At 52.9% G+C, this 15,339-nt stretch overlaps 1 protein-coding gene across 1 annotated transcript in view; it reads right to left on the bottom strand.

The window, feature by feature from the left end:
• The window catches only part of TG (thyroglobulin), a 111,430-nt gene that overhangs the window by 79,934 nt on the left and 16,157 nt on the right, over positions 1–15,339 (bottom strand). Inside the window, 9 exon segments of the mRNA XM_061568933.1 lie at positions 2,183–2,380; positions 6,190–6,322; positions 7,481–7,602; positions 8,518–8,595; positions 9,275–9,412; positions 11,481–11,720; positions 12,314–12,605; positions 12,607–12,908; positions 14,940–15,339. Coding sequence (XP_061424917.1) covers positions 2,183–2,380; positions 6,190–6,322; positions 7,481–7,602; positions 8,518–8,595; positions 9,275–9,412; positions 11,481–11,720; positions 12,314–12,605; positions 12,607–12,908; positions 14,940–15,339 — 1,903 coding nt within the window.

Below are 15,339 nucleotides of genomic sequence, written 5' to 3'. Positions count from 1 at the left end.
TGGTGCTGACAAAGGAGATCCCATGATTCTGGGATGATGTTTAATAATAATTGTACAAAAGGTGATGCGACGGGCGGTTTGTTAATCCACTGCTGGATGAGGGCCACTCCCAGGGTTCAAGGGGGTTAGTCGACCATCCTATATCACGCCAGCCAGCGCACGCCGGCCAAGGCAGGCAGCACAAACGTGGGGACATTGTGAAACACGGTAACGCCATCGTTTCTGGGGACACGTGGGATGGTCAGTGACAGCTCAATGCATCGGTTTATCTCACGATGATTTTTTCTGTGTATTTTCATTCCAGGAATTTTCAGTAACAACCCTATTTAGGCTGACACACAAACCCTACTGCTGAATTAATTTTTACAAAAAAATGTCAAACCGGCAGTGTAGTTTGTTTCGCATCCACATTGTCGTGATTAAAATTGTGCTGAATTGCACTTTAGAGGACTCCACGGTCTCTTGGGTGGTCCTCCCCGTAGAAATGTGCTGTGGTTAACGAGTACACGAGCAAAGGAGATATCTCGAACGTGAGTACACGGACAGTTGCAGCCCAAACGACGGTCCGGGCCAACTTGTGATGTGCTTCCACGGAGACCGTTAATGATAATATTTATTCCTTTGCTCATGGCGCTCAAAAAGCCCTCTCTCTGGAAAGGGTGGAAACAAATCCACGAGCGATGATTTAGAATCAGCGCGGCGACGCTGTTCTCTCGCGGCTCTCGGTGATTGATGCTTCGTTTGTTCAGCAATGCTGCCTGGCACCTTGCCAGGTGAATTTTACATGACTTAGCCATAGATCATAATGCTTAAAACTACGAACACGTTTATTTACGTGCCGGCCGCAAGGCGTTTTTTTAATATAATATAGCATCCTGCTGATATAAATACCATATATCAGAAAAAGTGATCAAATCTGCGGAAAAAAATACATTCTTTGCACTTCTGTGAAATAAATAAATAAATGGCTGTTTTAATTTGCCGTTGCGATTTCCAAGAGTTGTGTGTGCGCAACTGGGGAAATCAGTGGCGGTTGTCCTACGGATGGACGTTCCCCCGTCAAAGGAACGGGGAATTTCCACTACCGTATCAGAGCTGAACGTGAGATCCACGTTGACTTTGAATTCGGCTGCCTGGGTGCGTGGGAGTTTCAACAAGGCAGCGCTGCAGACTTCAAAGCTCGCATGGTCAGTGGGTAAATTCACATTCATCAATGATCGTGACACCAACATAAGCCAGATACATTTACACGCACTCTCCCGCCATCAACTCAAGTGTTTACAATTACAAGCAACTATGATCACGCTTGTTTTGTATTCATCGTCAGAATCAGCCATCTTCAATCCACTGCTAGATGAAGGCCTCCCTCCAACTGTCGCAATCTCTCCCAATCCTGCGATATGATAATCCACCGGGCACGCACATACGAGCCGATTTCATCGCTCCATCTCTCCGGCGGGCGTCCTCTCTTGACGAGTCGCATTCCATGGCTGCCGCTCGATCACGAGTGGTGAGCACCGTCCCTGCGAGCGACGCGTCGCGCCCAAGCCCACCGACTTCTCCCTGCTGTAGTTTGAGTGGCGTCTCTGGCGTGCGCGACGTTTTCCCTTCGCCTCTCAATGTAACTCCGAGCGTACACATCCCCACGCGTCTCTGCACACTTTAGGATCACGTTGAATTGGTTTGTTGATGACCAATGTTTTCTGACCACGCGTCACAGCAGGCAATGGGTTTCCTTCCTTTGTTCATTCACAGCTCGTCTAAAATGAGGCAATATATTTCACAGAATTCATTAAAATATTCAACAGTATTTAATTGCCTGGTTTTGCTATAAATCCTTTCAATGATAACTCACCGGTAGGCTTGTTTATTTACTCACACGTGTAGTTATTTTATTTTACTTTCATGAGCTGAAAGAGACATCATTCGGGGTTTTGATGATACAAGAGGAAGGTTTTCACCTCACCTCATGTATTTGGGACACATCACAGGAAGACGAATACCTCACAACACCACGAAAATGCATCGCCGTGAGTGCTGTACACATCAAGTGACAAAAGCGGGAAAACAAAAAACAAACATGGGACCGCTCCCACTCAAGAAGGCGAGGCCAGGATGGCTGGGCGGGGGGTGCGGGGTGTTGGGGGGGGGGCCGGTGACGTGGGAGAGAGGCCGGTGGTACCGTGGCAGACGACGCTCGGCTCCCCGGCGTGCCGCCGCGTGCCGGGGATCTCCTCCCCCCCGGCGCTCGCGCACCAGCACGTCCCCTCGGCGCACTGCCGCGCCGCGTAATCCCCGCGGGAATCGCACTCGGGCACCGATCCCAACCCGGCGTCGCGCAGCAGGGCCTGCCGCCGCCGCAGCTCGCACAGACTCGGGCCTGGGGAGTAGAGAAACGTGGCAGCAGGCGCACGCACGCACGCACGCACACGAGAGGGTATTTATTACCACGGACACAGCTATTCCCAGAAAGTGCACAATGAGGCAGAATTCGCGTCTTGGCACCGCATCACACAGCGGCGAAACTCTGCCAGCGACGCCGCTTCCCTTCGCGCCGTTGAGTTGCGCGGACGTGCGAAACGCCGAGCGCCGCGGGGAGTATCGTCGGGCGCTCGATGCGGTCCGCCGTCGGGGGTTTGTTGATGCCGATTCTTGCACCGGTGGGGTAAGCGTGGCCAGGAGCGCCGAGGTGCAGCGCGGGAATACGCAGAGCGGTCAGAGGCTCCCACGGCTGCTCGCGGCATCAAATGCAAAGCCACAGCAGGGAGTTCGCGTGAAGCGCTTCCGCCGCGTGGTCCAAGGGACCCGTCGCCGCACGGCCGTGCTGCGCAGCTCTCTCCGGTGTGCTCGCGGGTTGTTCCGCGAGTTGTTCGGAGTGATGCCCGACGTTTCGCTCTGCGTTGCCGGGAGCGCTCGCTTCTGGAGGAATCTCCCCGGCACGTGGACGTCGGACATCGTGCCCGAACAGCACGCGGTAAATAACCAAACGCACATCGGACGGCCGTAAGTTCATCGCACATCGGTGCCGTGGCAACGCTAACCCGGCCCGACCTGAGCGGCCGACCCGTTGGGCAGTTCACGACGCCGGCCTCGTACTCGGCCTGCGAGCGATGCAGCAGTGGCTTGGGAAAGCAATTGCCTTTTTATATGCGAACATGCAATATACAACAAATACACGTTGCAATAATGGTACCAGTGGTTTCTTAGCGTGACAAAAGGAGGATACAATATACAATGCAATTAATGCAGCTTCTAAATGTGACAGCATCTCAAGAATGCTGTACAGGAACAGTGGGGACATTTATGCTTCTAGAGAGAGGCAGCCAGTAATCGTCCGAAAGGAAGGCCCTGGGGCAGGACTTGAACAGGGGCAGGGAGTCAACAGCACGCGCCACTGGGGCAAGCGAGTTCCAGACACTGAGGGCAGCAGAGGAGAACGAGCGACCTCCCACTGAGCGAATGAAAGAGCCCCGGGAAGCGTTTGTAATACAAAACGAAGTCTGAAATACAAAAACGAGCGAGCTGCCAATGTAACATGGAAACTGGCCTTGCGAAGCAGTGAGTCACTCGTGCATCGCAGCTTGGTTGCGTTTGTTCGCAAAGATGCAAACACCAGCGGCATGCCCCATCAAGTCGGGAGCACGAGAAACGGCGATGTGCGTGCTGGCAGGCGGCAGACTGAGCGGGCACATGGACGCCCAAATCCACCGCGGGTCACGGTGGATCCTCTCGGATTGCTGAACATGTGCTCAGCCTCACCGAGGCAACATCGGAAATGAAGTGACGTTGTTTGACTCCTGCTCAACGTAATAAGCAGACTTTTGGGATAGTTTCATGGCCCGTCGTGCCAAGTCAAATATTCCTCGTCAAGTTACGTAAAAAGTGCCCGTAAGCATATCAGCAGGACCTTTCAAAGCCCATATGTGGTCAATAAAACAATGATTCTTTGTAAATGTATGGCTAAGTTCCTCTCCGACAAACACTGCAAATCCTGTTCTGCGTCCCCAGAGGGCTCTGGCTGCAGTGGGGGGTCAGAGCAGCCGCGGTTCAGGATCTCACACACGGCACTCCGCGGTGGCTGCGATGTTTACCACTTCTGGGCCCACCCTAGGTCGACTCAGCCTCAAATGAGTGCCTGCTGCGCTGTGCAATCGTCGCCACTCTGGGGAGACGAAGGTGCCCGACGTGGTGCCGGCTACTTCATACTTTCGTGCGCCGTGCCGGCCTTCATCAGTGTTCGCGAACAACACTTGCCACAGTGGTCTGTGTGGGGCTATGAAGGGGAATTGTGGTCTTTGGTGTCGGTGGTGCTGATTGTGGCGATAGTCGCCGAAGTTGTGGCTTATGATTATGAAGTCGATATTGAGAGATTATATTTGGTGATGGAATCTAGCTCGGCGGCACTGTACGCCGTGCCGACCTTCATTGGTGCTCGCGAACAGCACTTGCCCCAGCAGTCTATATGACTACACAGGGGATCTTTGTCTTTGGTTTCTGTGCTGGTGGTGGGGGAAGGGTGGGTAGGAGTGTACGAATACGATGGCGGCGTTGCTTATGTTCAATGCAGAAGCCTGCAGCTGGAAAAGCAACCTTGTCCACCCCCCACCAGCCCCTCCACACCCCGCCCCCACTACCAGCCCCCCTCTCCAACCCCCCCCCCCCCTCAACCAGCCCCCCCCTTCACCAGCCCCCTCTCCACCGCCCCCCCTCTACTAGCCCCCCCCCCCTCCACCAGCACCCCTCTCCACCTGCCCCCCCCCCCACCAACACAAAATGCAATCCTAAAGAAATGAGCTTTAAATCTAAATGTAAAAGTGCATAGCACCCGTGGCTTCCAAATATCGGAATGCAGATGATTCCAGACGGCCGCAGAAGCGCATCTGAAAGCGCGCGATGCAGTGACCGTCTTTGTTCGATTGCCAGCGTTGTGACCCGCAGTGTTTGGTGGTCGTGGTAGAACAAAGTGTGGTGGTTGAGACACAACAGTCTGGAGGAACCCAATGCACAACACGGGTGGAAGAATGAACGAGTGAAGTTCACAGAAGCGGTAACCACGTTAGTAGCCAAAGAAGAGTAGCAGGGAGAGCTCACTGACCGCCACCGAGCGAGTGACTGAATCTTGAGGAAGAGAGGAGAGGAATCTGGCCAACGTCACGCTCTCAATATCCCACAAAAATGTTTTGCCGTCAAGCATAACGGCATTTTTTCACCACCAGGGCACCATTCAAACACATTTCCTTCAAGGCCAGCACCGTCTGGAACGCCGTGGCGCGATTGTGCGGTGTCTGCTTCGTGTGGATTTCGGCGTGTTTTGATGGCCGTGTAACTGCACTTGATTGTCTACGCACGCGTGTGGGTACTGCAAGTCCGCTGTTAATTTTATGAAGCACATCGGAGGATATTTATACAGAGGTAATTTTTTCTCATGGTTATTTTTAAAGAGCAGTCAAAACAATCTGATGTCCAGACTGGATACGATTAATAGTGCATTGTTATTCGTAACACTAGCACGCCATTACATAACGATGTCAATTCACCATTGAGATTGAGTGCAGTGAGAGGTGGTGCACTGGATGCAGGCGACCTGAGTTCACTTCCTGGCCATGGGCCATGACTCATACATGTGAGGCAAGTGATATCTCAACTGCGTCTGGTCCCTCCAATTCCAGCGGTGCATTTTCAAAGGGCCGTAAGTAATTATATATTCACGTGAGATGAGGCCATGGTAAAATTGTAAGCTTGCTGGAATTGCAATCCAGAGGTCACCGGTTCGAATCTCCTGGTGCAGCAGTTTAAACCGCCTCAATCTGTCCACCCAGCAGTAGAAATGGGGTTACACCACAGTTAGTTGATGGGCGGGTCAGAATATTTTTTCTGAATTTTAAAAGAATGTGTTTATACCAGAAGAATCCGATGAGCTATGAAGCTATTTTTAAATCATCCCCAGTCGTTTTACAGGGTCACGAGCGGTGGGTTAAAGTATGGGGAAATTCCACCCTTTTTCCCGAGACGTCTGGCCATCGTGGAAGAGTAGGCCAAAAAACACCCTCTGACAGTGCGTTCTCGTGGCGGCCCTTTCCGACAGCAATGGCGTGAGCCGGTGATTGGCCCGGCTCGCACCGTCGCCTGCCACGCGGCGCGCCGTGGGTACGCGAGGGGGGTGGTGGGGGTGGTGGTGGCGGAACTCACAGCGAATGTCTCCGCTTGGGTCGTCCCTGCCCAGGGGCTCCGCCTGCTGTCCGCTCGCGGGATCCACGCACCACGAGCGCCGCTCCAGGCCCGACTCCGAGTCGCGCTGCCGCGCCTCGAACTGCCCTCCCGCCTGGCGCCACGCGGACGGCATGGCCCGGGTGAATGCGGGAGTGGGTGGGGGGGGGCTTTAGGGCAGTGTTCTTCACTCGTTTTAAGTGGGGTGGGGGGGCACTTTCACAGATGTCTTATCGTTGAAGGCCGCTACATTTGAAACCATTGGGTGTGACAGCAGCACGATGATGTGTTATTTACGAATCTCACCACATTCATCAATTCCACTACATTCAAAGAAAACAAAAACTATATTATGCGACGTTTCAGGCAATGGCTCATCTTCATAGTACATAAACAGAAGGTTGTTTCGACTGTGATTCATCTTTACAATGAGTATCACATTTTCAAAATGAGAATCAGAATTTTAGATTTGAAGCTTTCGTGACTGCAAGGATTCATACTCTTAGGTTGTTTCGGTAAAGTCACGTAGGTAAAAATAATAATAGTAAAATAAAACAATCATAAAAAAAAAAATTTTATTTATTAATAAATGTATTTATTATTGTTTTAATTTACTATTATTATTATTTTTACCTACGTGACTTTACCGAAAACACCTAAGAGTATGAGAATCAGAATAACCAAGGTGAATTGCAATGGGGTGTTTGGCAGGGCATGGGCGGTGGTGAAAGAGTCAGCGAGGACCTCCCCCCCCCCACAACTCCCAACAGCCCCCACATGTGACGTTGTCTCACAAGGCCACTCGCCCTCCGTCACGTCGGCTCGCTGTGCGGCTTGAAACCGAACGCTAAGGCTAAATATTTCGGCGTGTTACATAAGCCACGAACATGCACCGTTTTTCCGAACGTGTGAAGCCTCACAGTGGTCATAGGGAAGGCCACCCCGCGCCAAATCATCTCGTTAGTACGCTCGGTATTGTTTGCAATATTCTCGTCGCGTGAGGAGCTAAATGTCATAAAGTCTGCAAGTGTCACAGAAGGGGCGATGATTGCTTTGTGTTTTCCCAGTTGATCAATTTGCGGTGTCAATTTTCCAAATACGCCGGCACGCGCGACCGCGGGGATTGCACCGCGAGCAGCAAACGTGCTTACGGCTCGGCCACATCACTGCGGTCGAGTTCACAAACAGCCAAGCCAAGCTCGCCCACAAAGAACCGTGCTTCGGGGCTCACCATAACAACGCAGACAGCGCCCGGGGTGGTGTGAAGCCTCACCGGGGTGCAGGCCGGTGTGTGTTTGGTGAGGACTTCAATGGAGCTGCCGTTTTCCACGGAGCCCAAACTCTTCCAGCCGGTGAGAAGAGCCTCGGCACGGGCTCTCTGGCACGGTGTGGCGCCTGGACGGGTCAAATAAGTCACGCGACCGCGTTAGTTTATCAGTGAACGCATTTTAGCCAAGAACGCTCTCGACAGCTAAATTATAACTTATTAAATTTTACATGAAGGGAAAAGCTACACCAAAGTTACATGCAGAAAGTACCAAAATATGTATAATTTTAACCTGCTGTGAAGAACTGCTATTACCAAAAATGTTTCCGATTATAAATATTTCCTTTTAAGGCCATTATTATTGATGGATGTGGCAATTGTTTTGCTATATATGCGCGTACACGATTGCCAACGCAGTGTCACCAAATATGTGTTGAAATCTCAGAAGTGGAGTTAGGAAAGATATTGACAGAGACATGAACATCCAGTGTAGAAGAGTGTAGAAGAGGATGATGCTGAACACCTCATTGTAGGATGAGATTACAAAGTCCTGTGCATCGGCCCACTTCATCGAGCGATCATATTGCGGCCGGTCGCTTATGAAAAATAAGTTAAATAGCTCAGTGGGCTTTACATGGTAAAATTAAAATAGTTTCGTTTGATATATTTTTTGTGATTTTCTTACCTTTCCTATACTTCTCACTCCTATCGTTTTGTAACTTTCTGACCCTCCCCTAATGGACATCTGTGAAAAAGAGCTTTACAGCTCATCGGATTCCTCCAGGGATAAATACATATTCTGAATCTGAAAATCCATGCAAAACAGGAGGACATAAAAATTCCACGCAAAAAGGCACCCGAGTTGGAAATCGAATCCACGTCCTTCTTGTGATGCTACTCAAGTGTTACCGCTGCAGCACCACCCTGTCGACCGCACCGTTACCCATTCTGTCCGGCGTTTAACCTTTGTTGACAGTGTAAAAGTGTTTGTTTGGCCCCCTCCCCGGGTTCAGCGGGGCCGCCACGCCGTGGCGCTGACTCACACTGCGGCCGGCGCCTGGGTCGGGCCACGAGGGAGCCTGCGACGAACTCGCCGGCAGCGTCCACGCACCAGCAGAAACCTGCGCCCGCTCGCACGACGGTCCAAATTCACCACGCGGTTAGAGTTAAAGGAATTAAATTGGAGATTAATTTTTTTTTCTCAGAATCCTGGAAGAGGCCTGCTGAGACGTACGATTGCTTGTTGTTTAGGAGCCCTGATATTGAACTCCGCTGCGATGGTCATTAGATTAACGGGTGGAAGACAAATCCAGATGTGTGTGTGTGTATAAATCCGCACGTGCAGGAAACAACGGCCATTGAGCCGTGAACCGCAGGGCCTAGTTGTAAACTGGCCAACTGCATACGAGTGCACGTCCACCGAACCCGCACTGATCAGCGTGGTGAAGTATGGTCAAATCATTCCCACAATAGCCGCAAGGACGCGAGTATTTTAAAAGCGGCACACAGCATGATGCGTTACTTCGATTATATCGCAAGATGTGTATGCGTATGAATCATTTGTCAATCCACTGCTGGATGTATGTTGAACTTCTTTTGCGCCGTACGTAGCTAATCGGAGGCGGACGACGGCCTCCCCACGGCTTGCCGATTTGAGGAGGCGGCAGTATTGTTTGACCATACTTCACCACGGTGGTCGGTGCGGGTTTGGCGAAGGCGGGGGGAGCACAGACGTGGGACCGTACGAGCGTGGAACAGCGGTGAGTTTCCCCCGGCGCGCGTTCCCGAAGCCGAGCGTACCGGAGCTCTTGTCGCACTGCGCCGGCTCCCAGCCGCCCGGCTCGGTGCACTGCGGCATGTACGGGTCGAAGCCGTTGAAGACGCCCTCCCCGATGGTGCCCAGTCCGAAGAAGCGCCGTCGCCAGTGGAAATGCATTGCTGCGGAGCGCACGGAAACGCGCGAGCGTCACGCGTGTTCATCTAACACGGATGTTGCCCCACGGGCGGGTGCCCTCCTGCGTGACAATTTTAATTACAGGCGGCTCAGCCGTAGAGCGAGCAGCTCGCAGTCGGAAGGGTGCAAGTTCAGATCCTGGTTTGGGGTTTCCACTTTGTGGGAAAGTGAACAGTGGTCGTCCCATGGATAGACTCGCACCTGCCATAGGAATGTGGAATTTAGCTCAGGGTGTAAACAGGAGATGAGCACCACCTCAATCATTGGAGTAGGAATTCTCACGATGACTTTGACCTGTTTCTTCACAAATTTTCTGGAAACATTAGGACGGGAAGCATTGACGGGAAACTTTTTTTCTCCCGTTTACGACCCTGAGCCAGTGGTGTAATTTCCACAGTCATCGTACGGTGGGGGTGACTCCATCTACAATGTGCTACTCGTTTTATTGATCCTGGCCGGATCGTGAAGATACACGTTTCAGGAAGCACGTTTCCTCATGGGTGCTGCTTGAGCGGAATGGAAGGGAACGCGAAATGAACACGGCGAAACACTGAACTCGCTGGCGAGTGCTTCTGAACAGCGGCCCAATTTCGCGCGCTCCCACACGCCCCACCGAGCGTCCCGCATCGCTGCGGGTCTGCACCACGCACAAACCATCGTGTCACGGGACATGTGGCAGGCGAGCCCTAAACTTACAGCCAGCGCCCTGGCAGGGGTGCCCATCACCTGGCGGATTGATGCTGGAAGTGCTCACGCGTTTTTGTTGTGGTGCCGACGTGAATTGCCTTGCCGCTGCACGTCACGTCACTCCGTCACGGTTACTCAGCCCGGCTCTCCAAACACATTGCTTCGGCATTTCCGCCGACCAACCCCGCATCCCAAACAATTGTTAGATTGAATTTAGAGCAGATGTGCCTTACCATAATACCATTGCACAAGAAATATTACCACATTTGTTAAATAATTATTGTCCAAAGATGCCGGAAAATGCAAACAATTCAATCTCCAAGAGATAAAATCCCATGTGTAAAGTATTTGGCCGGGCAGTCACATGTGGCGGTTTGGCACAGTCACAGCTGTACATGGTCCCGCATGTGACTGTGAGTGTTTGGGAAGAAACTGTGGTGCGTGGAGAAAACCCCACGCATAAGAGGGGATTGCGTTCTAGCTGTGAACAGATTGGTGAGAAACCGACTTGCTGCAGAACCTCACTTTGCTGATCTGAAAGTTGACACGGCTCACTCAACCCCTGGCTATTTCTTGGAAAGCGATCATGTTGAGTGATGATGCGGGAGTCGATGATTCACTCCAGTTGCTCGCTCACCGGCGGTCAGTCGCCTCCTTATGGCTACTCTTCCCATGATCTCTTTCATTCCTTCACCGATGTTGATCACTCGGACTACCAGACTCACTGTTTTGTCTCACCCATACTGCCTTCAACCATGACACTGTGGGTCGCTGCTCCACTGAGGAATTATCTCTTCATAACCTTGCTCAATACAAGGAATGTATTAAATTTAATTCATGACACCTTTAATAGTTCTGTTTGTTGATGGCCGATAAGGGCCTGTGCTCAACACTTGTGATTAAAGAAGTAGGAAGTGGCTGGGCGGCTGAGAGTTCAGAGGTCAGAGTACTGAGCTGGCACTCTTGAGGTCCTGGGTTTAAATCTGGGTTTCAGCCACCTGTGAATAAACCTGATCCTCAAGTGTAGTGGATCGCTGGTCTCAATCCATCATGGTAAGTTGGGTTCTGTATTTAATTTAGGCTAAATTCCATCTGGGATGAACGTTACTCTTATATGCACAGCAAGTGTGAGAGTGCTGGACTCGTGTAAGCCAGAGGTCACGTGAAGAGGTGGTTCTCTGATATCTGCTTCCGCTGGGTCATCCTCCAACTCGTAGGGGTTCAGCTACGCCGCGAAGGCTCCCGAGCGATTCGTCTCGTGATGCCGACCCTGGCCAAATCGGGAAGTAAAAAAAACCGCGACGAAAAAGAGTCACCACCAACCACACGTCCCGAGTGGCCGGGCTACGAGTGCGCGCGCCTCACCGGCCTGCGCCGCCAGTCGGACAGCGTAGCCCGTGCCACCGGCGAGGATGGCCGCCACCTCCCCCTTCACGTCCCCGAGGCCGAGAGGCGAGCCCAGCAGCTCGTCCTCCGTGAACGCGAGGCCCCGGCCAAACGCGATGCCCTCGCCCGCCGACGAGGCGCCGGCGCTGCCGATGAGCAGGTCCGCCTGCTGCAGGTAGCGGCTCACGTCCGCGGCCGCCAAGTGGCAAGCGCCGGGACCTGAGCGTGTAAATCGGCACGTCACGGTCCATATAGCGTCACCGGAACGCGAACCGTGCCTCAAAACACGCGGTGACATTTTGTCTCCGTGCGTATATTTCTCAAGGAGGCGCGAGAAACTGGAGGCAGGGAGAACGGCAGCAATAGCCGCTGTCAACAATTGCCCAAGCTCTGCGGTCCTCTATTGGGATGTTTGGCCAATTTCTTTAACGGGTAAGTAGTGGAGTCCTATCAAGTGTGATCACGAAACGCATCTCAGAGTGAAAGTGTATTTTACAGGCTTATTGCAGTATCAACATGTCGACCGGTAATTTTAGTGTGAAGAGGATTGAATTGATACACTGTGTGTGTGCGTTTCTTAATGAGCAGTTCCACAAATTAGGTAACCTCCATACTAGAAATGTCTAAATCATCCAGGTGCCACATTATTTACGTCTGAATTACAGTCTGCATTACACTAGGCCCAAGATAAAAACCACCCTCGTGAATGTACAAACGATTACCCACGTCTTTAACGTACGTGTCTGACGTGTACATCTGACATTAGCACTGCCCCAACGGTACACTTCCAAAGGTGACGTTCAGTGTCTTACATTTTGGCAGCTGGCCTGGCGAGGCGGTGCGGGTACCGTCGATTTCGTGGCCCGCGGCGTCCACGCACCAGCACAGCCGCGACTCGAAGTCGCCGTAGCCGCCGCTGAACTCGGCGTAATCGCCGGTATACACGAAGGACGCGTTCTCGGTGAGGATCTTCCAGACCACCTCGGGGTTTCGCAGAAACCGGCCGAAAGAGCCGGAGAAGTTTAAGACCTCGGGCGGACCTCGCAACGACGGGTAAAGCGACAGTTCGGGGAACAAGTCCTGACGGCCCGAGTCGTAGAGAAAGCTCAGGAAGCTTCGCAGTCCTCTCGCCGCCGCCGGCGCCGCGAGCTCGCGCGAGGAGCGCCCTGAGATCGGAGAGCGTGGCTTTGGAAGCGTCCCCTTCGTCCTTCGTCCACGCGTCGACGAACTCCGGATCTGCTGGCCGGCGCCGTCGCACTGCACCGGACGCCACCCGCCTCGCGCGTCGCACCGCGGGACGTAGAGGGGCGGCGGTGAGCTCGGTGCGTCGCCGCTGCAGCACCGGGCCCAGGTGACGGAGCTGCTGCAGAAGCTCGCCGGCAGCGGCCGCCTGGCAAGAGGTGGGGCCTGAGAAAGAGCGTGGCAATGGGTACAAGGGAGGGACAGAGACAATCACCGTGACCGTCTCGTTGTCATTCCAATGTTTACGTGATCGTTCACTTTAAAGCGACTGGCTGCTCAAATGGGCATTGCGGCGGTGCTCCTCTTTGCAGCCCTGTGGCAATGGTGGGAACTACACATTGCCATGGCGAGGGCCATCAGTCGGTTCAAAGGACAACCACTGCTAACTTCCCCACATAGTAACAATTTTATCGACCCCGGAGGGATGATGGGATAAGTCAACTCCCAACGAAGATGTGAACTTGCATTCTTGGGATTACAAGGCGCTGGCTCTAGGGCTGAGCCACCTGGCCGGGTTGTTGTCGTTTGTCCTCATTCTCTCTGGCTCGAGCACTGCACCTTGGGTTGCCACCCCTCTGAGGTGAAAACAAACCAGCGCACACCACGGAAAGAGGAGTGCCTCACCATCCCGGTAGAGGAGAGAACCACGTGTGTGAATGCGTTGTCTTGTGTGGCCCAATTCAGAATATTCTCTGCTGTGTTAGATGATAAATAAGTATTTGAATATTTGTATTCCCACACGAAGTTCACCGGATTCAAAATTTCACATTTCCAAGTAATTGCAAAAAAAAACAAAGCCTGGGTTTTCGATTGAATCGCTGATGGGACACATTCCCCCCACAGCCGCAGCATCAGCAGCTGCGGCTGTGGCATCCTCTCTGCCTGCCCGTGCTGCTGGGGGTTGCGTTTACAAGGTTTGAAGAGGCCCAGGCGTCCTCTGCGCAGCTGCTCGATGGATTTGGCGTCTTGCGCTCACGCCATAAATCATCTCTTCCAACTGGGAGCCGCGGTCGTGAACGCCGAGGGCGACGTGCGAGACAAACGCCGCATGCCGGCCGGTTCCTCGCAGGCGTCACGCGGTCATTAAAATGTTTTACTATTTAACTATTTTTTTTATTTTACCAGGTAAGGCCCACTGAGCTATTATCGTTACTTTTTCAGAAGCGACCAGACCAGAAATGATAGCTCAACGAAGTGGCTTATCACGTGGATATTTATAGCAGCCAAATACTCTAAACGGTTGATGTTGATTCGACATGTGGAGGGAAAAACTGGTGGACCTGGAGAAAAATCCACGCGACCACAGGGAGAGAGACATGCAAATTCCAAATATTCAGCAGGTGTCAGGGTCGGGATCAATGCCACGTCCTTCAGCGACTACCTGGGGCTCGCACCGGAATTAAAAACCCAATGAGCGTTTCTATGTCAGCAGGGACATTTGTTTTCATCGTTAGAAAATAGCACCGTGTATATTCTGCCAGACGGTATGCTCTTTGAATTAAAAGCGTGCTTCGTTAACGCTCTTAAATTTCTGTTCGCCGAAATGCACACCGGAGATTTGAAAGGAATATACAGAACAACAACAACAACCAAGAGTGGCTCTCGCGTTTGTAGGAGCCACACGTCTAGGCCCTGCATCCTGGCCTGTCCACCACAAGTTTGAAGCTTCACTCATGAGAAAGAAGAAAATACTTCAAGTCAACTCTCTCAGGCTGAATTCAGTTACGCCAACCACAAGCAACGTATCGCAGCGTGTGGTCATAGCGGCACATTCGTGTCAACAGAGTGCTCCTGAATGTCACTTGACAGTCTGCTCACTAACGGCACGGCACGCACAGCATATGTGTGTGGCTACACGTTCCTGATTTTTATCTCATGAAATTATAACCTTTCACTGCATTTTAAAAGAGCTCCCACTTTCTCGATTAGGCAAAACGTGCATGTGATGCCACGCTGGAGATGGTGGACAGGAGCGAGCGACAAAGGTGGACACGTTCGTCAGTGACGATGCCCTAAAGAGGGAGCATTATATAAAAGCTGACGTGTTCAGAAAGAGCTCCTCCACATAACAGAGAGCGCTGGACTGATCTGCTTTGACAACGAGACATTGGCCGAAGCGCCCCTGATTATTTAACGCGTTTTCCTCTTTAGCTCGGACTTGACGCTGAGCGGGACGCCATCGTGCGCACGACTCACACGTCACGGGATCGCCGAGCGGCCTCCCGGTCCCGGGGACCTCCGCTCCGCCAGCGCCCACGCAGAAGCAGCGGTCGCCGGAGCACTGCACGGGCCGGTAGTCTCCCGCGCCGTCGCACTCCGGCACGAACAGCGGCGTCCCCACCGGGCGGCCCCTCCGTGCCAGCAGCGCTCGCGTGCGCTCTCCCTCGCACGCGCTCGGGCACCGTGGCGGCGCGCCGCCGACCGCGCGGGTTCCCGCGATCTCCTTCCCGTGCACGTCGACGCACCAGCAGGCCGCGCCGCGGCACTTGCACCGGCTCGTAGGCGCCGCCGTCCTCGCCGCAGCGCGCCACGAACGGGCGCGACGCCCGCGGGCCGTCGTCGGCGTCCGCGGCGTTCTGCGTCGGTCGGTCTTCCT

Source organism: Lethenteron reissneri, chromosome 42 (genome assembly GCF_015708825.2).
Source record: "Lethenteron reissneri isolate LAM-NWPU_2019-01 chromosome 42, ASM1570882v1, whole genome shotgun sequence".
Classification (NCBI taxonomy): domain Eukaryota; kingdom Metazoa; phylum Chordata; class Hyperoartia; order Petromyzontiformes; family Petromyzontidae; genus Lethenteron; species Lethenteron reissneri.
Note: the sequence above shows the minus strand (reverse complement) of the source record. Positions and strands in the feature narration are given on the sequence as shown.